Consider the following 27,010-nt stretch of genomic DNA (forward strand, 5'->3'; position numbering starts at 1 on the left):
AAGCGGAGGCTTGGGGACCGCTTTGCAGAACACCTCCGCTCAGTTCGCAACAAACAACTGCACCTCCCAGTCGCAAACCATTTCCACTCCCCCTCCCATTCTCTTGATGACATGTCCATCATGGGCCTCCTGCACTGCCACAATGATGCCACCCGAAGGTTGCAGGAACAGCAACTCATATTCCGCCTGGGAACCCTGCAGCCATATGGTATCAATGTGGACTTCACCAGTTTCAAAATCTCCCCTTCCCCCACTGCATCCCTCAACCAGCCCAGTTCATCCCCTCCCCCCACTGCACCACACAACCAGCCCAGCTCTTCCCCCCCACCCACTGCATCCCAAAACCAGTCCAACCTGTCTCTGCCTCCCTAACCGGTTCTTCCTCTCACCCATCCCTTCCTCCCACCCCAAGCCGCACCCCCAGCTACCTACTAACCTCATCCCACCTCCTTGACCTGTCCGTCTTCCCTGGACTGACCTATCCCCTCCCTACCTCCCCACCTACACCCTCTCCACCTATCTTCTTTACTCTCCATCTTCGGTCCGCCTCCCCCTCTCTCCCTATTTATTCCAGTTCCCTCCCCCCATCCCCCTCTCTGATGAAGGGTCTAGGCCCGAAACGTCAGCTTTTGTGCTCCTGAGATGCTGCTTGGCCTGCTGTGTTCATCCAGCCTCACATTTTATGAACATAATTTAACATGTTTTTAATATAAAATGGGCTGACATTAGTTGAATGAAAGTTCCAAACAGTGCAGTAAAAGCACACTTTTCTAAAGTCTCAACAGCACTGTTGTATATCAATGAATGTGCATGTTAATGAATCCTAGGATAAGCACACAGCTTAATATACTGCTCCAAAATGCAAAGCAAAATTAGAATACAAATTGGCTATACTAATGTGTCTCCTCATTTTATTTGTCCAACCGCAGCCTACATCTTGACTTTGAATTAATGATTCTGTTTTTCTTCGTTTATTAGAAATTGCAATTATATTAACTGCGCTAAAACTTCTAAAAACTATGATTGTTCCCTTGAGTTCGGAGCAACATAATTCTTCTATTAAATGCCTGTACATGTTCAAATTCACCTTAATATTTTAAGCAATAATGTTAGGGCATTGCCTGGTTTGATGTGTCAACATGTTGGTTTTGTTGTTTGCAAATTTCCCTAACATTTGATTCAGTGTTTCTTTCTAGTTTTGGATTCAAAACAAGTAAGATGAATAATTTTTGGACAGAAATTAAATACACTAGATTTTTAAATTCAGTGAACAGAGGCAAATGCTCCATGAGTTGTTAAATTTGGCTACTCACCTGAGCATATAACAACACTTTAATTGCTCTTTGAAAAACAAAGTGCTGGAGAGATGGTGGATACTTAGAACATTGACTAGTGAATCATGTATTTTGTGCTATTTTCTACTTTAACCACTTTTATCTCAACATTTTGCTAAGTTGCAGTCTTAGCCACAGTAGGCAATTATGAATAGTTTAAGACAGGTTTCTTTATTTCTTCATAATAAAAACAATTCAATATTTTTATTGAAGATTTTGGATTTTAAGCTGCTTTATGATATTGATGCCCATATGTATTTTTAAAAACTTTATGATCTTTCAAATTATCTGTACAGTATAGTTCCTCAGATAACTTGTCGCAAAAATAGTTCTACAATTTGCATCTATTGATCGAAGTTACATAGTACTACAAAAGTAATCTCAAAAATTTTACATAAGCTTTTCATATTTCATGCTTTAGATTAAATTGAAGAAAGTCTTCCATTTTAAGCTATGAATTTGTTGACTAATGCAACTACAGGAGTTTACAATTATGCATGTCGTATATGGTACAAAACAGGCAATATTCTTTGAAGACCTGTCTGCACACACTGCAGTTAATTCCATTTTCATCTACTTGTATATGATCGTGTGACTTCCTCCAGTCATAACAGTTACTTGCTTCCCCTGAAATAGGGCAGAGATAGTGTTAACATGATAAAGTTGTCCATTCAGGAAATCACAAGGCAACGGCAACCCATCCCCCACTTCCTTCATCATACATCTTTTACCAATCAACAGAACGAGTTATTAACTTCTCTCTACTCTCAGCTAGTCATTAACTGATAGCGAGTAACCCAAGGTGGCCAATTTGTTTTCCATTGCTACAGAGATGTGCTTAATTTCAAGTCTTCTGTACACCTGCACCTCCAAACACGTATACCTCACCCATTTACCCCCCAAAAAAAATCCCCATGCCACCTGCAAGATTAGGGTGAGAGATTTAAACCACAGACAAATTCGTATTCTACTGTTTGCAGTACTAAATGTTAGTAATGTGCAAGAGAATCAATGTTCAGTCTTATGCAGGAATGCTGCTTATTGAGCATTCAGCCTATGCGCACACATTTGTATGGATGTTCAGCTAATATTAACATTTAGGTCCAATTAAACATTTGGGACGTCTGCAGGAAATGACTGCTCATACAGTAAAACAGAGTGACATCATTCCTGCCACAACAGTAACACACTATCAGCGCATGGAGGCAGTCTGAAAGCAATCCTGGTTAGAGAGGAGTGAGAAAGCCTATGGAAGAGGATGCCCAAGGTTCATGAGTGATCTCAAAGGAATACTCCTTCTCTGAAGTAGAGCTTGAAACCACAACCATGTGTCTGAGACATGCATCATTATCACTGCATCAAACCAGTCATCCTAGATTTGGACTTTCAAATGGGTTTGGGAAATCCAATAGTCTTAAAATGTTGTTAATGCCCTCAGTGGACTGGAGGTGAGCTTGGAGCTCAATTAATAACTTCTAGTTTTGCAAGAAGGTGGAAACTACCTGTTGGAACAGCAGTATCAAAAGGTCGATGGCTGTATGAAGGGGCTTGCATCTACCTTCCACAAAAGAGGCAGGTGGATTTCTACAGACCAGAATGATCAGTGTCCAGAAAACTGAGCTAAGCCATTAGTTGGCAAAAACCAACTCTGCAGCTCCAAGCATTAAACCCAATAGCTATTCTTTAGTGTGCACAAATTATTCTAATTTGGCTAATGAAATTCACCTTCTGGCTCTCCCCTGCCCAATTACAAGCTACTCAAGGAGCTTAATGGAACTGTTACCTCTCTGCTTTGAAAACTTGCAATTCTGAAGGCAACAAGTTCCAATGATGCCCATCAGAAATGAAATTTTCCATGTGCACCCACACCCTAATACATATGAAATATCTCAAGGACTTTTATTTAGCTCCTCACCTTCCTATTCACATGGTGCTTCTTGGCGATATCACCTGCACACATAAGGTTAGCTTTTACATGCATATTTAAATCCTGAAACCACAATATTGATTTGCAGCTGTTTAAGGTTCAGATTGTTTCTAACTAAATGTCCTTTGAGGACGTGACAAAGTTGAGTGATGAGGGAAAGGATGTAGATGTCATATACATTGACTTTAGTAAGGCGTTTGATAAGGTTCCCCATGGCAGGCTGATGGAGAAAGTGAAGTCACATGGGGTCCAGGATGTGCTAGCTAGATGGATAAAAAAACTGGCTAGGCAACAGGAGACAGGGTAGTAGTGGAAGGGGGTTTCTCAAATTGGAGACCTGTGACCAGTGGTGTTCCACAGGGATCTGTGCTGGGAGCACTGTTGTTTGTGATATATGTAAATGATCTGGAGGAAGGTGTAGGTAGTCTGATCAGCAAGTTTGCTGATGACACTAAGATTGGTGGAGTAGCTGATAGTGAAGGGGACTGTCAGAGATTACAGCAGAATATAGATAGACTGGAGAGTTTGGCAGATAAATGGCAGATGGAGTTCAATCTGGGCAAATGCGAGGTGATGCATTTTGGAAGATCAAATTCAAGGGCGAACTATACAGTAAATGGAAAAGTCCTAGGGAAAATTGATGTACAGAGAGATCTGGGTGTTCAGGTCCATTGTTCCCTGAAGGTGGCAACACAGGTCAGTAGGGTGGTCAAAAAGGCATATGGCATGCTTTCCTTCATTGGGCGGGGTACTGAGTACAAGAGTTGGCAGGTCATGTTGCAGTTGTGTAGGACTTTGGTTCGGCCACATTTGGAGTGCTGTGTACAGTTCTGGTCGCCACATTACCAAAAGGATGTGGATGCTTTGAGGGTGCAGAGGAGGTTCACCAGGATGTTGCCTGGTATGGAGGGTGCTAGCTATGAAGAGAGGTTGAATAGATTAGGATTATTTTCATCAGAAAGATGGAGATTGAGGGGGTCCTGATTGAGGTCTACAAAATCATGAGGGGTATAGACAGGGTGGATAGCAAAAAGCGTTTTCCCAGAGTGGGGGACTCAATTACTACGGGTCATGAGTTCAAAGTGAGAGGAGGAAAGTTTTTAAGGGAGATATGCGTGGAAAGTTCTTTACACAGAGGGTGGTGGGTGCCTGGAACGCGTTGCCAGCGAGGTGGTCGATGCAGACACGTTAGTGTCTTTTAAGATATATTTGGCCAGGTACATGGATGGGCAGGGAGCAAATGGACACAGACCGTTAGAAAATAGATGACAGGTTAGACAGAGGATCTTGATCGACGCAGGCTTGGAGGGCTGAAGGGCCTGTTCCTGTGCTGTAGGTTTCCTTGTTCTTTTGTCCTGTGCATACCATGCTTTTGAATCCAACTTCTCTTTACCACCAATAATTCTGACTTGATATCATTACCCATCTCTGTTCCTACATCAGCCAATTATTGTTACTTCTAACTTGCCCATGCCAGTAAGAGGTCAACTAGAGGATGGCCATGTGCTGTGAACATCAGCTCAGCCAAAATTAAGGGGTGGATTTTTGCAGAGCTTCAAAAATGACATACAGTACCCAGTTATGGAAACCTATCCCATTTACAACAGATTCAATTTTTGCCAGTGAGAGGAGATTAGGCATGATTTGAGAAAGCTAAACTCAGCAAAGCCTTTGAGCTCAGTGCTGTATTCAAACAGGCCTCATTTTGACTGTGGCAGCAGCCTTAATCAGTAATGTTTCAGTCACACATTACATGGAGAAGACGCAAATACTCCTGAGGGTGCTGGCTAGAGTGCATAAGGTCTGTATAACAGTCACAATCTGAAGTTTTGTTTAAAATGCTTTGCACTTTAAACAAAACAGGCTGCAACAGTCAGTAAGAGGGAAAAAAAACTTTGCTGGTCTTTTGATTGGCACGGGCTAGAAAAGAAAGGAACATCAAATCATGCGGTTACAATAGAGTTTTTTGTTGACATTTCCCTGAAAGCTGCAATAATAATGTCATTATCAAAGGATTTGCAGTTCTTAAAATGTGTGGCCTGAACAGAAGGGATGAGATTAGGTTTAAAATGATTAAACATTTGAGACTGAAACATTTTGAATGGGTTCTATGCATTTATGGTTTCTTTCTACTGTTACGTTTGTATGAGTTACAATTATTATTAGGTTGTATTTTTCTTTCAACATGTCTCCTGGTGTCTTTCCATGCTGGATACTGGATTAGTATCTATGGAAGATCCTCCCCCATCTGTGCAATCTCCTTTAGCTTCCACTTCTACTCTGACTTTGGCATCTTCTCCACATTTCCTTTGTCCACGCATTTGTTGTTAATTGTGCATAAAACAGTTAAAATCCATGCACTGGAATACCCTCCCATGAACACGGCTGTCATCATTATCTCTTCCTTCATCAAGGCCCTCTTTAAAGTCATCCCTTTGATCCAATATTTTTATATACCTCAATATCTGCTTCTTTGACTCAATTTCTATTGTCTCTGTAAAGAAACTTAAGACTTTAAGTTGATGACATTGTTCTGCCAGAGGAAGTGATGAATGCTGTTAGAATTTCATAGAACTGTACTGCACAGTGTAGGCCCTTTGGCCCACAAAGTTGTGTTGAACTTTTACCCAAATACTGAAGTCTATCTAACCTCCACCTCTACGTTATACAATCATCCATATGCCTATCTAATAGCTGCGTAAATGCCCCTAAGGAGGCCGACTCCACTACCCTCTTCGGCAATGCCTTCCATGCCCCACTCTGAGTACAGAACCTACCTCTGACGTCTCCCCTATATATACCTCCACTCAATTTAAAACTATGCCCCCTTGGAATAGCTACCTCCACCCCAGGTAAGTGTGTCTGGCTGTCTACTCTATTTATACCTCTGATCATTTTGTACACCTCTATCAAGTCACCTCTCATTCTTCATCATTCGCAAGAAAAAAGCCCTAGCGCTCTCAACCTTTCCTCGTAAGACCTTCCCTCCATTCCAGGCAACATCACGGATAATCTTCTCTGCACCTTTTCCAACACTTCCACATCTTTCCTGTAATGAGGCAACCAGAACTGGACACAATACTTCAGATGTGGCCGAACCAAGCTTTTGTATAGCTGGAGCATAATTCCATGGCTCTTGAATTCAATCCCTCTGTTAATGAAAGCTAACACATCATATGCCTTCTTAACAACTCTATCCGCCTGGGTGGCAGTTTCAGGGAACTGTAAACATGAACCCCAAGATTCCTCTGTTCCTCCACACTGCCAAGAATCTTTCCATTAACCCTGTATTCTGCTTTCAAGTTTGTCCTTCCAAAATGAATCACCTCACACTTTTCAGGGTTAAACTCCATCTGCAGCTTCTCAGCCCTGTTCTGCATCCTATCAATGTCCCTTTGTAACCTAGAACAGCCCTTCGCACTGTCCACAACATGACCCACCTTTGTATTGTCCGTGAACTTACGAATCCACCCTTTCACTACTTCATCCAAATCATTTACAAAAATCACAAATAGAAGAGGACCAAGAACAGATCCTTGTGGTAGACCACTCGTGACTGAGCACCGTGCTGAATAACTTCCATACACCACAGTTTGTCTTCTAAGGGTCAGTCAATTCTGAATCCAATATGCCACATTTCCCCCTATCCTATGCCTCCTTACCTTCTGCATGAGCTTACTATGGGGAGCCTTATCAAACGCCTTACTTAAATTACGACATTTAAGAGGCAACCTGGATGACTATATGAATAGTAAGGGTTTAAGAGGGATATGGGCCAAATGCTGGCAAATGGGACTAGATTAATTTAGCATATCTGGTCAGCATGGACAAGTTGGGCTGAAGGATCTGTTTCCATGCTGTACAGCTCTATGACTGTAAATAAGACTGGATCTTCAACAACAACAATAAAGCAATATCAACAAGGTTAAAAAAAACCTTCCTTTTAAAATGCCAATAAATTTGAACTTAAATTGTGTTTCTGAAACATAAGATTGAAATCAAGAAATGTCTGATGAGTAAATAATAAACGCAATAGAACGTTTTGTACCTTATTTCTTGATTGAGAGTCAATTGCACATTCTACATTAGACAAGACAATATTTGTTAAATCTTTGGAGAGATTTTTTGCAGATTGGTGGAGGGTCATTGCTGTTGGATAACCATTGGTTATATGATTTCCTGTTGCAACCTTGCTAGACTGAATCAGAACCACGGGCGGTGCAGGATGTTGCTGGTTAACAACAAATGCTGGTGCAATTTGCTGCTGGTTTACAACGTATGTTGATGCAGGACTTTGTGTGTTGAAAACATAAACGGAATTAGGATGCTGCTGGATGACAGAGTAGGGCAAAATTGGAGGAGGCCTTGCAGCACCAGTATTCTGTGCAGCAAAAGCCACTGATGATGCAGCAACTGACTTCTGGTAGCCGGCATTTTGTGGAAGAGCATTTGAGGGTTGTGATGCTGCTGGGTATGTTGGATATGCTGGATATGGCGGAAATGCAGGGTAGTTGGATTGATATCCAGGAGAAGCATTTATTTCATTTCTCTGAAGTACAGTGCCAATGGGTGATGAAATCTAGAAGAAATCAAAAAATGTAATAAACAATCTTCTGTAACTGGAAACCACATGCTTTGTCATGTAAAATTATTTTGCTGTTCGTCATGCATGGAAATAATTAACATTATTGACATCAGAGTGAGAGTCATACAAATACAAAACAGGACCTTTAGCCCATTGAGTCTGTGCCTACGTATCTACATCAACCTCACTTTCCAATAATTGCCTCATAGCCTTGAATGTAATAACATTTCAAGTGGTCGTCCATGTACTTTGTAAACATTTGAGATGTTTCCCACCAGTACTATGCTCCCGGGCAGTGAAATCTAGAACGCTACAAACGTTAGGTGAAAATTGTTTTTCTCAAATCCCCTTCAAACTCCTGCCCTTCACCTTAAAAATGATGACCCCTTGTAACTGACCATTCTAAGGGGAACAATTACTGCATAATCACTTTGTCCATGCCTCTCAATCTTATACAACTCAAATCAGTTCGTGTTTCAGGCTTGTCAGCTCTAAAGAAAACAACAAGTTTATCTATCCTCTCTTCACAGCTGAGGTATACCAACCCAGAAAACATCCGGTGAATCTCATGTGCACCCCCTCCAGTGCAATCACATTCTTCTTACAGTGTGGCAAACAGACCTGCACACTCCAACTGTGGCCAAACCAAAGTTTTGTACAGTTCCAACATAACCTCCCTAACCTTATAATCTACGTTACAACTGTTGAAGGCAAGTGTCCCACATGCCTTCTTAATCATTAATTCTGTTAAGCTATCCTGCCACCTTCAGGTCTACGGACAAGCATGCCAATACTGCTCTGCTTCTGTTAATCAGGTGAGTCTTTACTTTGTAAAATTGGTTATCAATATAGTTGCAGTTGTAGCTATGTCTTTACACCTGTATCTAAGATTAGAAGAATGCATGGAGCACGTTAGAGATTATTCTATTATCTCTACATAATTTCACTTTTTAAAAAAAAATTCTGGAAGGTCACGTATGTAAAAATGAGAGGAAAAAAGAATTTACTGTACAATTATACATCTTAAACATTAGATTGAAATTGAATGGGAATCCCCAAGAGAGCTCCTTCTTAAATTATTTAATAGAATAAGTGGTATCTGAAAAATTGTATCCTTATTTTAATGACAGCAAATTTTTGATCTATTTTAATTGCTATCAATGGTTCTGCAAAAAAAAAAGCTGGATTTCATTTCTATTCCTTCAAAGTATAACAATAAAATTGATACCGTAGAAATAGATTTTTGATGCATACCGCAGAGTAGCGTGGTGCGTGCAAATCATACAGGGGTGGTTGAGGAGTCCCTTGAAAAGCATCTGCTCTTGTTCTCACACCTAAGTAGTAAGATCAATTAGAAACATTCAGTCGAACATAAAAATAACATTCCATTTAAAATACACATGTTACAAGTCTAAAAATCATAGGAGTGTAGTCATTTTGTAGGAGGTATCCTATAACTATCATGAAGTGGCAGATTGAAGGTTGAACCCACAATTCCAATATAGAGTATTGCCAGTTTCAGAACAAAACAAAAGTGATAATTAGAAACAAATTAATATACACAAAGAAAGGCTAAATAAGTGAAAATAATTAAAGCTCAAGTTTGCCAGTGACGTTTTTTGCAACTCCAAAGCTGACTTGTTTCACTGTAGAAAGAGCGGAATTTAGGAGTAGTTGCATGCCTTCCTAGTTAGAAATTAATAACTGACCTTCCTTGACACTGAATACAGAAGCCAAGATCAAGTTCAATAAAGTAATGCATCATGAGATAATGATTCCTTCCGAGTAGTCAGTTGAATTTGACCATTTGCTCAGTACATTCTGGAGACATACACAGAAACAATCTGCTGTGTCCAAAAGCTAATACAATGTACACAGCGATAAGTTATTTAAAGAGTCATGGTTATTCATGTTATTTACATTCAAGTCACTTAGAGATGCCAATAATCACTTGCAGGAACACATTTTTAAAAACAAAAAGCATTAACTAAAGAAATCATGTCATTCATAGTTTTGCACAATTGAAGTATACAACTATGTTAATTTTTGTGCTCCATTATGGCCAGAAAGGAGCCCTCGTAAATCAGAAAGACACAACACAGTTAAAAGCAGGATAATGCTCTTTCACAAAAGCAATCCACATTCCACAGCACAATTTGTTTTATAAAGTTTTGGCAAAGATCTGTAGCTCAAGTTGTGGATGAGGTTGTTGACTTGCTCACTGATCTGGCTTGTTTTTGTTCAGACGTTTCCTCACTATGTGGGGTGAAATCATCAGTGGAGCCTCTAATGAAGCGATGTTATTCTACTCCGCTTGGAATTTATACTGTCTGGTCTGTTATGGTGGGTACTGTCATTTCCAGTTTTGATCTGTATGGGTTTGTATATTGGGTCCAATTCTACATGTTTATTGATTGAAGTATGGGTGGAGAACCAGGCCTCTAGGAATTCCCATGTGTATCTATGCTTGGCTTGGGCTACTATGGTTACTTTGTCCCAGTTAAACTGTTGGCCTTCATTGTCTGAATGTACTGACATTAAGGAGAACTCATCATGCCGTTTTGCTGCTAGTTGATGTTCATGTATTCTGATGGCTTATCTCCTTCCTGTCTGTCCGATGTAATGTTTGTGGCAGTTGTTGCATGGCATTTTGTAAACTGTATGTTGTGGGAATGGGGTCTTTAATCCTTGAGAGTGTTTGTCATAGAGTGACTCTGAGCTTGAGGGCAACCATGATTCCTAGTGGTCTTAGGAGTCTTGTTGTCAGTTCCAATATGTTCTTGATGTAGGGCATTGTGGTCAGTGTGTTAGGGAGTACTGTGTCTTCCTGTTGTCTGTTTTTTTTTAGGCATCTGTGGATGAAGTTGTGGGGATATCTGTTTAAAGTGGAGAACTTGTACAAGCGTTCTTCCTCTTTCCTATGTAGTTCTGGAGTATTACAGTGTGTCCTAGCCTGAATTCCTACAGGCATGGTTCTCCACCCATACTTCAATCAACAAACATATAGAATTGTATCCCATATACAAACCCAAACAGAACAAAACCAGAAGTGACAGTATTCACATAAGGGACTGGACAGCATAAATTCCAAGTAGAGTAGAATAACTTCGCATCATCGGAAGCTCCACTGATGATGTCACCTAGCATGGTGACAAAATGTCTGAACAAAAACGAGCCAGTTTGGCAAGCAAGTCAACAACTCCACAATTTGCTATGGTTTCTATGCTGGTATCCGATACCCTTAATGTGATGTTCCTATTTTAGAGCCAGTCAGCAATAAATGAAGGAATTTTCTACAATGGATTGTAACTGAAACATGTTTCACACTGGATGCTTTCTGCATTAAATATCAAACTCCAATTTCAGCTTAGTATTTACTCTCACCCCAGTGCCAATTTGTGTTGGATCCACATCCTTAGTGCTTTATATTTAAAATAGACAATTATATAAGTCTAACTATTATCTATTTGCAGTAACACCAATTTAATTATAGCATTTTAAAATGCTCAGCTTATTACAGGCAGAAATAATAATGCTTACTTCTTTAAGGAGCAATGAATGAAAGAACAAACATATGCATTCATTTAACACCTTATTAATGTTCCACTACCTTTGGTACTTTTAAGAACTTTCAACCAACTCTAATTGGCATCGGGTTACAATTTGTGCTTTAAATAAAAACAACTCTGATCAGCAGCTTTAATTAAAGCATTGTTTGGGTTGGATACTAGGCCTGTGATAATTGTGCATCCATTGATCACAAATAAACTGATACTCTTTGAATAGCTTGTTCGTTACATTAAAACTGGGATTTTCCTTACTGTTCTGAACCCCTGGGTGACTTAACAGCAGCAGAAACACACACAAGGTTAAGATTAATCCAGCTGAAGAAGTATAACAAAAAAAAACCTGAAAGAACTGTGGATGCTGGAAATCAGAAGTAAAAAGAGAAATTTCTGGAAAATCTCAGCAGGTCTGGCAGCATCTGTGAAGTGAAAGCACAGTTAATGTTTCAGGTCCAGTGACCTTTCTTCAGAACTCTGCTCTCTCTCCACAGATGCTGCCAAACCCCCTGAGTTTTTTTCAGCAATTTCTTGTTTTGTTTCTGAAAATGCCTAAGCCTAGGGAACAATTACATCTGGGGGGAGAAATAAAAGTCATTTGGCTTGAAATGTTAACTCTGTTCTTCTTTCCACAGATGTTGCCAAACTTTGTCTCTGAGTGTACAGTAAGGACTGTTTCTAATTTGCATGTGTCAGTGCGGCTAGTAACTTTTACATGTTTACGAAACATCCTTATCTAAAAAGTCATAGTAGAATTAGTAAGAATCCTTGAATTAGAGGGGGCACACTAACAAGCATGTGAGCTGGACAGCAGAAAACAAACATGCAACTAACCCAGAGTGAGCTGAAAAATGCACTGCAAGCTACTCAATGAATTAAATTTTCCTCCTCCTTGCAGATAGTAGTAATCACAGTTCCTAATGGTTGTCCAATTACTTCTTGACCAAGTTACCTACTGGCTGTGTATGTTTCCTGCAGTACCAGTTTTGTAAGTTGGGCAGGACTGTACCCTGAGATAGAGATCACTGTTAGCAATCACGCTGCCTAATTCTGCCACCCTCTATTGCTGCTTAGTTTCTCTCCAAAGTTTATTTAAACAGCCCTACAATAACAATCCCATAGAAAAAAAATGAGCGTTGGACTCTTATCACTCAATTCCCAAGGATTATTTTTAATTAGCTGTTAAGTTATCTGATCTCTGTGCAATATTACAGATGCATTTTGTTTCCAAGCAAAGGACAAGGAAAGCAAAACCACGTTATTGTTGTCATAGAGATAGTAGGAACTGCAGATGCTGGAGAATTTGAGATAACAAAGTGTGGAGCTGGGTGAACACAGCAGGCCAAGCAGCATCAGAGGAGCAGGAAGGTTGACATTTCGGGCCTAGAACCACCTTCAGGAAATCATTTTCTGAAGGGTCTAGGCCTGAAATGTCAGCCTTCCTGCTCCTCTGATGCTCCTTGGCCTGTTGTGTTCATGAAGCTCCACACTTTGTTATTGCTGTCATAGCCAGAGTTGGTTCAGCATCATGCAATCCCTTGCCTTAATATTAAATTGATCATAATGTACAAGAACATGCCTCCTGTTGGTCCATATACATATCATCAATAGGCATTTTTTTTAAAAAAAGAACAAGTTTGTCAAGTATGATCTTTCTCTTATTTGATGAATTTGGGAAAGGTAAGAACTGTAGTGTTTTGAAATAAAAACAAAGTACTTGAGAAACTCAGCAGATCTGGCAGCATCTTTGGAGGGAGAAACAGTTAGCATGGAGTTGTATTGATTCAAAACATTAATTCTGTCTCTCTTCAAATGTGCCAGACTGGCAGAGTTTCTCCAAGAACTTTTTTTATTTTATAAACTCTTGCTGGTTGGTTATGATGAGCTGAAAATCTAAGGTATTCAGAAATTCTATATTTAATGATATACAATAATAATTTTCTGACAACAAATATTTGGCCAAAATTGTTTCCTGACAACAGATATCAAGTTGACTGATTTATAAAATTTACTGGCTTCCACCTTTTCGCCTTTCTTAAAAAGCGGTGAGATGTCCACTATTTTCCAATCTGAAAAAGGTACTGTTCTGGAATTGACTGAACTTTGGAGGATCATAGTTAGTACCTCACCTGGGATGGAACGCATCTGATCCTGGGGAGCTATGATTTGTTAGCATTGTTATCATCTTCATTGTTACTTTTCTCATGTTAATGTTCTCCCTGATTCAATTAGAATTTTTTAAAATGTCCTGCATTCTAAATTTTTACTCTGCTGCACATGCTGATGCAAAGTAATTCTTCCTTACTTATTGACAATAATAACATTAGTAGTTTAAGGGATTCACGTGACCATCCTCTTTCCACAGAATAAAAAAAATGATTTTTGATGTCCCTTGCATGTTTTCCCCATAAGCTTATTGGTAACTTTTGCCTATTTTATCATCCTTTCCACCTTTTCACTCACTGCCAGCTTTTACATTTTAGTAAATTTTTAATCTTTTCATTGTTGTCTCTTATTACTTTACATAACTCTCCATTGCTGTTCTTTGACCAATCAAGCTCTTATCTCACACTTTATTCTGCCTCATATTAAGTATTTTTAAAATGCCACTCATCGATATACTGTGACTCCAATCAGAAAGTACTGAGACATTGCTTGTTTGCATTCTGGGAGCAGACTACACAGTCAGCGTGGGTGTGAAGGGTATAGTGGAAGATTCTGTTACTGAGGAATGGTAAGTCCCGCACATTACACTATTATAGTGTTTTAATCCTTCCTTCTTCCTCAATGAGAGGCAAGATCCATAGAAGACAGAATATTGTGTGAAGAAGGTTGGTGGTGAGAGTCCCTGTAGGTAAAGGAGTATGAATCTAAACAGTTTCTGGAAACTGTTGTTGGTGAGTGACATGTCAGTTTTCAGAAATTGTTTTTGGAGCAGAGAGCATCAGAAGTGGAGGAAGTAAGTATTTGATGTTGTATGGATTAATTAAGTTAAATGGGTAAGACATGGCAAGACAGCTCCAAATCGTAGTCTGCTCAAATAGCTTGATGTGGGAAGCTGGACACACTGCCAGTGCCTGGGACCTGCATGTGTGCAAGCAAAGTCTCCAGTTGCAGCTACTGGAAGCCCAAGTTTCGGAGTCGGAGCAGCATCTGGGGACACTGTCGAGCATTTGTGAGGTGGTGAGTATCGTGGATAGTATGTATAAAGAGATAGTCACACTGCAGGTTCAAACTCCACAGGCAGGAAGGTGACCATCAGGCAGAATTATTCCCCTGCAAACGAGATATACTGTTTTGGACATTGTTGAGGGGAATGGCCTCTCAGGAGATAACAGCAACAGCCAAATTCATGGCCCCATCATTGGCTCTGCTGTAGAGGAAGGGAGAAATAGGCATGGAAATACTAATGGTTATACGGATTCCATTATAAGAGGAATAGATAGGCATTTCTGTGGATGCAAGCCAGAATCCAAGGATGGTGTGCTGTCTCCCTGGTGCCAGGGTCCTGGATGTCTTGGAGCAGTTGCAGGACGTTCTGGAGGGGAAGAGTGAACAGCTAGTGGTCGGGGACACATCAGTACTAATGACATTGTTGAAAGAAAAGGATGAGGTCCTAAAAGCAGAATATAGTGAATTAGGATGAAAGGTGGAAAGTGGGACTTCAAAGGCAGTTATCTCAGGATTACTACCAATGCCACAAGCTAGTCAGCATCTATTAGATGAACACATGGCTGAAAAGATGGTGTGACAGAGAGGGTTTCAGATTTGTGGGGCATTGGGACCGGTTCAGACCTGGGCAGGACCAAGACTGATGTCCTTAGGGAGGGCACTTAGTAGAGTGGTTGGGTAGTAGGGGGATGGGAACCAGAAGTGTAGAGCAGTAAATGCAGAAATTGAGGGAGAGGTAGAAACCAGGGCAAACCTGACTAAGAACAGGTAGGGAAATGCTGTTGAAAAGTGAAGGGGAGGTGGTCTGAAATGCATGTGTTTCAAAGCAAGAAGTATAATTAGCAAGTTAGATGAACTCAGTGCACTGGTTAGTATTTGGAACAAAGACATTATTGTGGTTATGGAGACTTGACTGAAAAAGGGACAGGACTGGCATGTTTCAGGTGTGATAGAAAGGGTTGTAAAGGGTGAGAGGGGAGGGGTTGTACTACCAATAAAGGAGTATCTCATAGTTATACTGAGGGAGGATACATTAGAGGACCTGAGCAGTGGGGCAATATGGGTGGAACTCATGAATAGGAAAGATGAAATCACAGTGCTGGGCATATTCTACAGGCCTCCTAACAGCTAGGGGGAGATAAAGGAGAGAGTATGTAAACAGATTTTGGAAACACGTAAAAACAGCATGGTCGTTGTGTTGGGTAATTTTAACTTGTTGTGTAGTGACAGAGACTCACTTTGTGCAAGGGGCTTGGATGAGACAGAATTTGTAAGGACCATTCAGGAGGGGTTTCTTGAAAAATATGTAAACAACCCAACCAGGGAAGGGGCTATACTGGATCTAGTTAAGGGAAATGGCCAGGTGAGTGAAGTTTGAGTGGAGGAGCATTTTGGGAATAATGACCATAGTACTGTGAGTTTTAAATTACTCATAGGTTGGGATAACAGCCGTTCTCCGGTGAAAGTGTTAAATTGGGGGATGAAGAACTACAACAATATTAAGCAGGAATTCGAGAATTTTGATTGCAGGCAACTGTTTGAGGGTAAATCCACATTAGGTATGTGGGAGTATTTCAAATGGCAGTTGATAAGAGTTCAGGAGTGGCATGTTCCTTTTGAGGGTGAAGGTTAGGTATAACAAGTTATGTGAACCTTGGATGACCAGACATGTTATGACCTTGGTCAAAAAGCTGAAGGAAGCATCTGTAAGGTCTAGAAGGATGGGAACTGACAAAGCCCGTGAAGTGTAAGGAAAATAGGAAATAACTTACAAGGAATTAGAAGGGCTAAAAAGGGTCATGAAAATGATTAAGGAGAATCCCACATGTATAAAAAGCAAGAAGATAGCTAGGAAAGGGTTGGCTCACTCAAAGACAAAGGATGGAATGTTCATGTGGAGCCATAAGAAGTACGTGAGGTCTTAAACAAATAATTTGTATTGTATTGGTATTTGCCAAACAGAAGGAATTAGTGGAGGATGATCTCTGGGAAGGTAGTGTCAAATTTCTCAGCCAAGTTGCTATTAAAAAGGAAGAAGTGTTTTGTGTCTTATAAAGTATTAAGATAATTTAATCCTGAGGTCCTGATGGGATCTATCCCAGAAGGAGGCAAATGGACAAATTACTGCAGCGTTGATGGACATCTTTGTATCCTCTTTGGCCACAGGTGAGGCCCCAGAGGGCATAGTTAATGTTGTCCCATTGTTTAAAAAGGGTAGCAAGGATAATCCAGGAAATTACAGGCCTGTGAGCCATAATGTATGTGGTAGACAAATTATTGGAAAAGACTCTCGTGGACAAGATTGATAAGTATTTGGAAGAAAGTGGACTGACTAGCAATAAACAGTATGATTTTGTGCGAGGGAGTTCATGCCTCACTAACTTGATTGAGTTTTTTGAGGAGGTGAAGAAGAGAATTGATGAGGGAATAGCAGTTGATGTTGTCTACATGGACTTCAGTACAGCCTCTGACAAGGTCCCTCATGGCAGACTGGTATGAAATGTGAAGTCACAGCATATCAGGTGTGAGCTCCCAAGACGGATGCTGAACTGGCTTACCACACGACAGAGGGTAGCGGTGGAAGGATGCTTTTTTGAATGGAGGACTGTGACTAGTGGTGTTCCACAGGGATCAGTCCTGGGACCTCTGCTGTTAGTGATCTACATAAATGATTTGGAGGAAAATGTAGCTGGTCTAATTTGTAAGTTTGCAGATGATACAAAGATTGGTGTGTTGCAGATAGTGAGGAGGATTGTCAGAGGATACAACAGGATATAGATCAGTTGCAGGCATGGGCAGAAAAATGGCTGATGGAGGTTAACCTAGATAAATGTAAGGTGATGCATTTTGGAAGGTCAAGTACAGCTCGAAATTATACACAATGGCAGAACCCTTAGGAGTGCTGATATGCGGAGGAGTCTGAGGGTGCAGGTCCATGGATCACTGAAGATGGCAGCACAGGTAAATAAGGTAGTAAAAAAGGCCTATGGCACATTTGCTGTCATTAGAAGGGACATTGAGTACAATGACTGACAAGTTGTGCTGCAGCTTTACAGAACTTTAGTCAGGCAACCCTTGGAATAATGTGTACAGTTCTGGTCATCACACAATGGATGCTTTGGAGAGGGTACAGAAAAGCTTTACCAGGATGTTGCCTGGTATGGGGGATTTTAGCCATGAAGAAAGGTTGGATAGACGGGGCTTGTTTTCATTGGAATGCAGGAGGTTGACTGATGACCTAGTGGAAGTTTCCAAGATTGTGAATGGCATGGATAGAGTGGAAACTATGCGTTTTTTTTTCCCCAGGGTGGAGGGGTCAATACTAGGGGACACATGTTCAAGGTGCAGGGCAGGGGACGGGGGAGTGGATTTAAAAGAGACGTGCATGGCAGACTTTTCACACAAAGGGTGATGTGTGTCTGGAATGCACTGCCCGAGGTGGTAGTGGAAGCATACAGAATAGCAGCATTCACACCTGGATGAATGCATGAATAGGAAGGGAAGAGAGGGATATGGATGCTGTAAGTGAAGACAGTTTTAATATGGAAGGACAAAATGTGTCAGCACAGGCTTGGAGGGCCAAAGGGCCTATTCCTGTGCTGTATTGTTCTTCATAATTTTAACCATTACAAATTGTCCAGTTTCCTGTGGACATACAAAATGGAGGAGGAATTTCTTGTTTCAAAGGGTGGTGTTTTGGGGGATTCTTTACTGAAGATGGCTGTTGAGGCTGCGTCATTAAGTATATTCAAGGCAGACACCAAGGGCACAGGAAAAAGGCAGGAAAATGGAGTTGAGGATCATCAGATCAGCTTTGAATTCATTTTGTTCCCAGTCCTGAGTGTCTTGCAATCATGCCTCTGCAATGGCTACCATTATCATGCCTTCTCGGTTGACTTTATGCCAACAATTCAGTCAGTTTGTTCTTCATATATATTTCTGTCTAGAACACAATAAACATTTTGATCTGAGGAAGGGTTACCGGACCTGTAACTGATTTCTCTCCACAGGTTTGGTAACACCTGTGGAGCTTTTCAGGCAATTTCTGTTTTTGTTTAACATTCTAACCTGTCCTTCTGTTGTCTGGGCGATGGATCAGAGCCTCAAAAATAATTATAGACGTTCTCACTTAAAATTCCAAAGTGTGATGTTTTTAGCAGGGAGGTCTACTCCAGAAAACAAATATGCTGTAGATTTAAGTATAGTGACTGACGAAGTCCTGTGTGAAACCCATGGAATACTGCATACATAAATTATGAAGGAAACATCAAACAGGGAGAGATTTGACAAGAACAGATAACAAGGGGGCTAACTATTTCTCCCCCCTCGGCAGAAAACCATTTCTTCCAAACATGTCCGTGTTAGCCTCCAGGAATGTAGAAGAAAGGAAGCTTAATTTTTACAAAAGTTATAATCTACTCGAGCAGAGTAATGAGGCTGGATGTGCTTCCCTGGATTCGAGTGTGAAGGTCTCAGTCAAAGAACTTCCATTATCAACATGTTGTGGGTAAAGACCCTCTCTAACTCAAGCATTACAAACCAGTTAAAATGGAAACAATACATCAATGGACACTCTCTCACCCTGAATGCTGGAATTCAATGATGGGCAAAACGCATCAGAACTATAGAACCTTAACTGATCTGCAAAACTAAGGATTAGCAAGCTGATTGCAGTTGTTTCTGAGCATTGTTCACCTACTAATGTCAATGTTCAAGTATTTGCTCTTTATGAACTATTCAGAGATTGATCTGTGTATGTTTTCTTTTGTTAAAACTTGGCTAATTATTCCTTATCTATGTTCATAGAATGACAGAGGGAGAGAGTCTGTGTTTTAAAAATTTGTTTGTGGGATATAGGTGGCACTAGCTAGGTCAACATTTATTGCCCATTCCTAATTGTCCAGAGGGCAGGTAAGAGTCAACAACAGTTATGGGTCTGGAGTCACATATAGGCCAGATAAGGAAAAGATGGCAGTTATCCTTCTCGGAAAAACATTAGTGAACCAGATGGATTTTTACAAAAGTGGCCTGTCGATATGTGATCACCATCTGGGGGTCATGAATTCTAAACCCACCATAAAAATTGCTGAAACTCTGAAATTAAAAATACAGTTGGTCTAATAGTGATCTAGTAATGATTGTTATAAAAACCTATAATTTGGAGCACAAATTGCACCATCTACTGTTGTGGGATTCAAACCCTTATCCCCAAAACATTAGCCTGTGGTTCTGGATCACTAGTCCAGTAGACATGACCACCCAATCCCCAGAGTTTGAATGAACATGCAAGTGGGAAAAATGGTGCCGGAGGGAGATTCTATCAATTTTTTTGTGGATTTGGAAATCATTCCAGGGCAGGTTGGATCTGCACAAGCAGGATAGGCTAGCAGGATCCGGATGAACATTCTCATGGGTAGAAACCAAAACATAAATAGCTAGAGAAACTCAGAAGGTCTGGCAGCATCCATGGACCGAAAGCAGAGTTAAATTTCAGGTTCATTAACCCTTCTTGACAGATTATGTCAGATCTGCTGAGTTTCACCAGCAATTTGTTTTTGTTTCAGACTTCCAGCATCCACAGATCTCTTTTATCCTCATGGACAGAATTGCTTGTGCTGCTGGGAATGTTTAAACTAATTTGTCAGGAGGATCGGAATCTGATAGGGAGTTCTGAAAGAAGAAGAATGCTTGTTATGGGTGGTAGAAAAGCTGTAAGTGAAGATGGAAAGCTACAGAAACACATGCTAGAATAGAATCAGGATAATGTTAAAAAAGGCACAATTAAAAGCATTATCAGAATGCACATAACATTCACAATAAAATAAGTGATTTAATTCTATAAGAAGAACTAAAGAAAGGATATTTTAATTGCTATGATGGAGACATGGCTGCAGGATGAAGAAGACTGGAAACTGAATATTAAAAGGATATTTGACATTCTGGAAAAATATGCAAAAAGATAAAAGGAGGTGGGGTGGTGCTAATAGTAAGGAGATTTTCAATGCATCGACTGGAGAGGATTTCTGACTGGAAGAACAGAATGCAGAATCCATTGAACGAAGCTAAGAAACAGCAAAGAATAGCAATCAAAGGTAGAGGTGGTTTATAGGCTGCCAAACAGTACGGCTAATATAAGGCACAGTTCAAATCAGGAAGTTGAGGTGCATGTAGCAAGGGATATGTGGTAATCAATGGTGACTTCAATCTACACGTAGGCTGTGTGGGCCTAGGGGTCTATCCATGGCAGCAACTCTGATTGCAGCATTGGCTTCTAGTTTCAATGTGCTGACATCAATCACTAAGCGGGTGGTTAGGGGAAACCACTTAGAACATTGCATGTAGACTGGGTAAATCTAATGAGCACTGGGGCTCTGAAAGAAGAATTTCTGGAATTTGTTTGAGAGTTTTCTGCAGCAATACGTTGAGGAACCAATTAGGACATAGACAATTTTTGATCTGACATTGTGCAATGTGAAAGAGTTAATTAATAATCTTGCTTTTTTAAAAAAAAAGTCATTTGGGCAACAAGAGCCATAGTATGGCTGAACTATATCTTTTTCAAACAGGATGGAAAATTCTACTTGAAACCTAAAGTTCAAATAAGGGAAATTGTGAAGGTATGAGGAGAAAGTTGGCTGTAGTGGATTGGAAAAATACATTAAAATGTTTAGTAGATTGACCATGACTAGCATTTAAATAATTTGATGCTTACGTTTCAAAAACATACATTCTCATAAAAGGCAAAAATATCCGAGAGAAAATGCAAATGAGCCATGGCTAACAAGGTAAGTTCAACATTATATTACAGCAAAAGAGGAGGTTGCTTATAAATGTTGCCAAAAAGAGTTGTAAGCTTGATGGCTGGGAGAATTGCAGAATTGTAGGCCAGTGACCAGCAGCGTTCCACAGGCATCGGTGCTGGGTCCACTTTTGTTTGTCAATTATATAAATGATTTTAGATGAATATATCAAAAGCACAGTGAATTAGTCTGTAGATAAAACAAAGATTGGTGGTACATTGGATAGTTAACAAGGTTACCCAAGATTACAAAAAGTGATCTTAATCAAATGGGTCAATGGGCTGAAGAGCGGCAGATGGAGTTTAATTTGGATAAATGTGAGGTATTACTTGTTTTACCAAAATGCAAAGGCAAGATGACTACAATTAAAAGTAGGGCCTTGAGTTGTGTTTGTAGAACAGAGAGACCTGGGGGTTTGGGTACATAATTCTTTGAAGTTTGTTAAGAAGGGGATTTAGTATGCTTACTTTCATTGCTAGACCTTTGACTTTGGGTGTTGGGAAGTTATGCTGACGTTGTATAGGATGTTGGTGCGGCCTCTTCTGGAGCACTCTGTCGAGTTCTGGCCACCCTGTTATAGGAAGAATATTATTAAGATGGAAATGGTTAAGAACAGATTTATCAGGATGTTGCTAGGAATGAAAGGGTTGGGTTATAAGAAGAAGCTGATTAGGCTGGGACTTTTTTCACTGGAGTATAGAGGATTGAGTTGACATAATAGAGGTTTATAAAATAATGAGGGGTATAGAAAAGGTGAATGGCAGGTATCTTTTCTCTAGGGTGGGGGTATCAAGACTTTGGGTATATTTTTAAAGGTGAGAGGAGAAAGATTTAAAAAATCAATTTTCTTCAAAACAGAGTGATTTGTGTGTGGAATGCACTTCCGAAGGAAGTGGTGGATAAGGGTATAGTTACAATGTTTAAAAGATATTTAGATAAATATATGAATTAAAAAATGTTTGGAGGGATATAGGCCAAGGGCAGGCAGATGTGACTAGTTTAGTTTGTGATTATGGCCGACATGGACTGGTTGATTCAAAAGGTCTGTTTCCATGACTCTAATTCAGCAAAGGAGGACAAAGAAACTGATAAGGAAAATTAATAGGCAAGAAACATAAAAACTGATTTTAGAACTTTCTACACATAGTTATGTTGAAAAGGAAAGGATTAGCAAAGACAATATGGGTCCATTATAAATTGAGATAGGTTAATAAGAAGAAATACAGAAATGGCAAAGGAGCTGAATAAATAAACAGACACAAGAGCTCTCCCTGAAAAAAAGTTAAGATCCAAGAGTGTGGAATTGAAAGAAATTAGTGAAATTAGTATCAGCAAAATTTGAAGAGTGAATGGGACTGAATGTTGACAAAACTCCAGAAACATGACAATGTTCACCCTAGACTGTTAGAAGAGATGGCTGGAGGGAGAAGAGAATTAACATATTATCTTTCAAAATTTTATTAATTCTGCAATCGATGATACCTGGAGATTGAAAGGTAAAGTAACCTCACTGTTTAATAAAAGGAGGAGGAGAAAGAAAGCAAGGAATGAGAGACCTATTATCATGACATTAGTGGTTGGGAAAAATACTAGAACTTACTGTAAAGAATGTAATTACCCAATACTTAGAAAATAATTGCCTGTTTGGAACAGAGACTACATGTACCTGTGAAGAGGAAAGTCATGTTTTCATAAACTTGATAGGGCTTTTTTAACATTGTTACTAGAACAGTCCATTACAATCCGTTTGTGGATGTGGTGCATCTAGATTTTTTGACATACGAGGTTCGTAAACACCATTAGCACACTTGAGATCAGGGACATTTTAGTGTGGATTGAGATGTCCTAATGACAGAAAACAGAATAGGCATAAAATAAGTCATTCTCACATTAGCAGGCAGTGAGCAGTGAGATAGCATAAGGATCAGTGCTTGAACCTCAGCTATTCACAATCAAATCAATGATTGGGATTTTGGATCTATTGTTATACTTTCAAGTTTGCAGATGATACAGTTTTCAACCCAATGTTTGTAAGGAACATGTAAAGAGGTTTAAGGACGATTTTAGGCAGACAAAGTGAATGGGCAAGTGTATCATAAAATATATATGAAGAGGTGCGAGGCTATCCACTTTGGTAGGAGGAATGGAGGTACAAAGTATTTAATGGCAAGAGTTTGGACAATGTTGATATCGAAAGAGAACTGGGCTGTTCTTCTCCATTAGTCACTGAAAGCTAGCATGCAGGCAGGCAGCCATAAGTATGACACCAGTTGCAGAGGCTGGCTCAGCCTCAGGTCATCAAGATGAGGGTGGGGCCAAAGAGATTGGTTAAATTGAAATTAATAGTATCTGGAATCACGCCAGAGAGCAATACAGTGAATACAACCAGGAATCAGTGAAACCAGCAGGGAGTTAGATTGTTTCAGAGATAGTTAGATTGGGAGGAGATGTCAGATGGCCTCAGTAACTGCTTGCCACAAATAAGATACAGCAATGAGCAGGAACAGTAGGAGGAAGATGCCACATTGTACATATTACACTTGATTATAGATAGAAAACATCCTTGAAAATATGCATGCTTCTCAGCTGGAGCTTGAAGCAGACAAACAACATTAAGCTCTGAATCATCTGAAGCGCCATGTAAAATTAGACTGGTTTTAAAGTGATACTAATCTACGTTTGCAATTAAATATGATTGGCCTTGCATCATATTACACTCCTGGATCTGATGACACCGAATATCACATGACTTACCAGAAGCAACAGGTGTATATTAAACTGTCTTGTGCAAAGGTACTCTGTTGATGGGCTCAAAGGAAAGCAACAGAAAATATACGAATCAAAGGTAAGCAGCAAGTTGAACTTCCAAAGGGATACTCCTACAAGTCCACTGCAAACTTGGCTGAAGAGCTGCAGAGCCTTTGATAAGTAGCTTATATTTTGGAAATATTGTTTTCTGCTACTTTTCTACTGAATTTCATGAACAGGTGGGAGAAATGCTGCAGAAATTCATTCCCCACTAATCCTGAGTGGCCACCAGAAAATGCATCTCCAAAACTACTGAAAATTTTATCTGAAAATACTTTATGAATAATGTCCAGTTTGTGTTTTCCACATTTCTACTTCATTTCCCCTCCACCCTAGATTAGATGACCATCTGTGATTCAAATTTGGACCTAGAAAATTGGTCGAATTCTTCACCAGTGATAATTAAGTGGAAGCCAAACTGGGCCCGTAGTTGCTGAAACTTAATCTCAAACTCGCCTGTTGCCTTGTGGAACATATCAAAGTTGTATCATGTAACAAGCTTTTCTATTGGTCAGCAAAAATCAAAATGCAGCGTTCACTCAAGTCGTTTTATAGAATGAAATTGGCCATTGTAACTAATCTGGCCTATCTACAATGCAGACCCATGATGATGTGTGGTTGGCTCTCAAATGTCCTCTGGGCTATTAGATATGGGCAATAAATGCCAGACGGCAACACCCATATTCCAAAAACAACTTCGGTTAAAAAAAAAATGCTCTCCCTTCAACATTCTCTTGAATGCGATTATCCTGGTTGCTCTGGAGTTTATTCCCATCACACTCCACAATGTTACTGGTGCCTGCACTGAAAGATATGGAAATTGGATGGGAAGCAGCCCCACAACTCCATCCTCAGACACAGCTAGGTGATTGTACCACAGGCAAGGGCGGAGGGAAATCCACAGTGCTGATGGGGATGTGGTCAACTTAATTTACTTTCATTACGACAATACTTGATGTAGGTGAAATATAACAGATGAAACTGCATCCTAATGTCTCTTGCATTTATGTAAAATGACATGGTCCTGCATATCAACTGACCGCCATCTACCGCAGCATCATGAATATCCCATGTTTTGTAAACCTCAAACACACACAGAAGACCAGAACAATATGTGGAGATTTTGTATTAGCAAAGATATGCAAGTTGAACATTCAGCACAGACAAAATGTACATTTTGTCACAGTGCAAAATAATTAAATAATCTAAACTCTCAGATTTTTGATGGTGCATTGATACTTCTGTTTATATGTAGTGCCTTTCACAACATCAGGATGTACTGAATCATTTTGATAGGCAACAAAGTACTTTAAGTGTAGTCACTGAGATAACAAAGTGTGGGGCTGGATGAGCACAGCAGGCCAAGCAGCATCTGAGGAACACAAAAGCTGACGTTTCGGGCCTAGACCCTTCATCAGAGAGGGGGATGGGGAGAGGGTTCTGAAATAAATAGGGAGAGAGGGGGGAGGTGGACCGAAGACAGGTGGAGAGGAGCGTATAGGTGGGGAGGGGATAGGTCAGTCCGGGGACGACGGATAGGTCAACGAGGCAGGATGAGGTTAGTAGGTAGGAAATGGAGGTGTGGGTTGAGGTGGGAGGAAGGCATAGGTGAGAGGAAGAACAGGTTAGGGAGGCGGGGATGAGCTGAGCTGGTTTTGGGATGCAGTGGGGGAAGGAGAGATATTGAAGCTTGTGAAGTCCACATTGATACCACTGGGCTGCAGGGTTCCCAAGCAGAATAGGAGTTGCTGTTCCTGCAACCTTCGGGTGGCATAATTGTGGCACTGCAGGAGGCCAAGGAATGGGAAGGGAGTTGAAATGGCTCGCAACTGGGAGGTGCAGCTGTTTGGGGAAACCAAGTAGAGGCTCGGTTCGCAATAACGTAGAGGAAGCCACAACAGGTACAGTGGATGCAGTATACCACATTGGCAGATGTGCAGGTGAAAATCTGCTTGATATGGAAAGTCATCTTGGGGCCTGGGATGGGGGTGAGGGAGGTGGTGTGGGGGCAAGTGTAGCACTTCCTGCGGTTGCAGGGGAAGGTGCCGGGTGTGGTGGGGTTGGAGAGCAGTGTGGAGCGGACAAGGGAGTCCCAGAGACAGTGGTCTCTCCAGAAGGCTGACAAGGGTGGGGATGGAAAAATATCTTGGGTGGTGGGGTCAGACTGTAGATGGCAGAAGTGTCGGAGGATGATCTCTGATCACAATTTTAACTGTAGTCACTGTTGGAATGAAAGGAAACATGGCACCCAAGTTCTTCAGCAAATTCGCACAGATACCATGAGACAAAACAAGATCATCAGATTTTTCTGAGCAACGTTAATCGAGGGGTAATTGCTTGGGACACGAAACTCCCATAATTCTTTTTCAAATACTGAGGAGGGATCTTTTGTTTCCACAAGAGAAGTAATTTAATATTCTTGCATTTCATGATTTAAAAAAGGTCACATACATAATGTTAGAAGCCATTCTTATGGCTATTGCGGCTTGCTAAGTGATGTGGACAATTATATTAAGATGTTAAATGGCTTTAGGATTATGTTTCTGTTGCATGTAAGACGAGGTACTTATTTCAGAAAAATGCTTGACACCATTAAATAGCTCACCTCAAATGTACACTTAGGGCAGACATTGTGGAAAGTTAAATGAATCTTCAAAGGCACAATTCCAGGAAAGTCATTCTGCAAAAATCTGCCTCCGCATATTATGCGGTCATTGAGCAACTTAGCTTCCAAGTTTGAGCACATTGTAATGAACCCAAGAGAACTTATTGGTTCAGGCTTGTTTGAGAATCAGGTGTAACTGACAAATCACTGTCAGGAG

At 40.4% G+C, this 27,010-nt stretch overlaps 1 protein-coding gene across 2 annotated transcripts in view; it reads right to left on the bottom strand.

The window, feature by feature from the left end:
- Positions 1 to 1,494: 1,494 nt before the first annotated feature.
- Positions 1,495 to 27,010, bottom strand: part of LOC125466153 (uncharacterized) — a 35,744-nt gene continuing 10,228 nt past the window's right edge. For both annotated transcript variants that reach the window (XR_009442735.1, XM_059638049.1), the window contains 3 exons: positions 9,101 to 9,180; positions 7,310 to 7,840; positions 1,495 to 1,961 (listed from right to left, as the gene is read on the bottom strand). Coding sequence is in view for 1 of the 2 variants with exons in the window: in XM_059638049.1 (XP_059494032.1) it covers positions 1,908 to 1,961; positions 7,310 to 7,840; positions 9,101 to 9,180 (665 nt within the window). In the remaining variant the exon portion in view is untranslated. The remainder of the gene's footprint in view (positions 1,962 to 7,309; positions 7,841 to 9,100; positions 9,181 to 27,010) is intronic.

This window comes from Stegostoma tigrinum, chromosome 2 (genome assembly GCF_030684315.1).
Source record: "Stegostoma tigrinum isolate sSteTig4 chromosome 2, sSteTig4.hap1, whole genome shotgun sequence".
Taxonomy (NCBI): domain Eukaryota; kingdom Metazoa; phylum Chordata; class Chondrichthyes; order Orectolobiformes; family Stegostomatidae; genus Stegostoma; species Stegostoma tigrinum.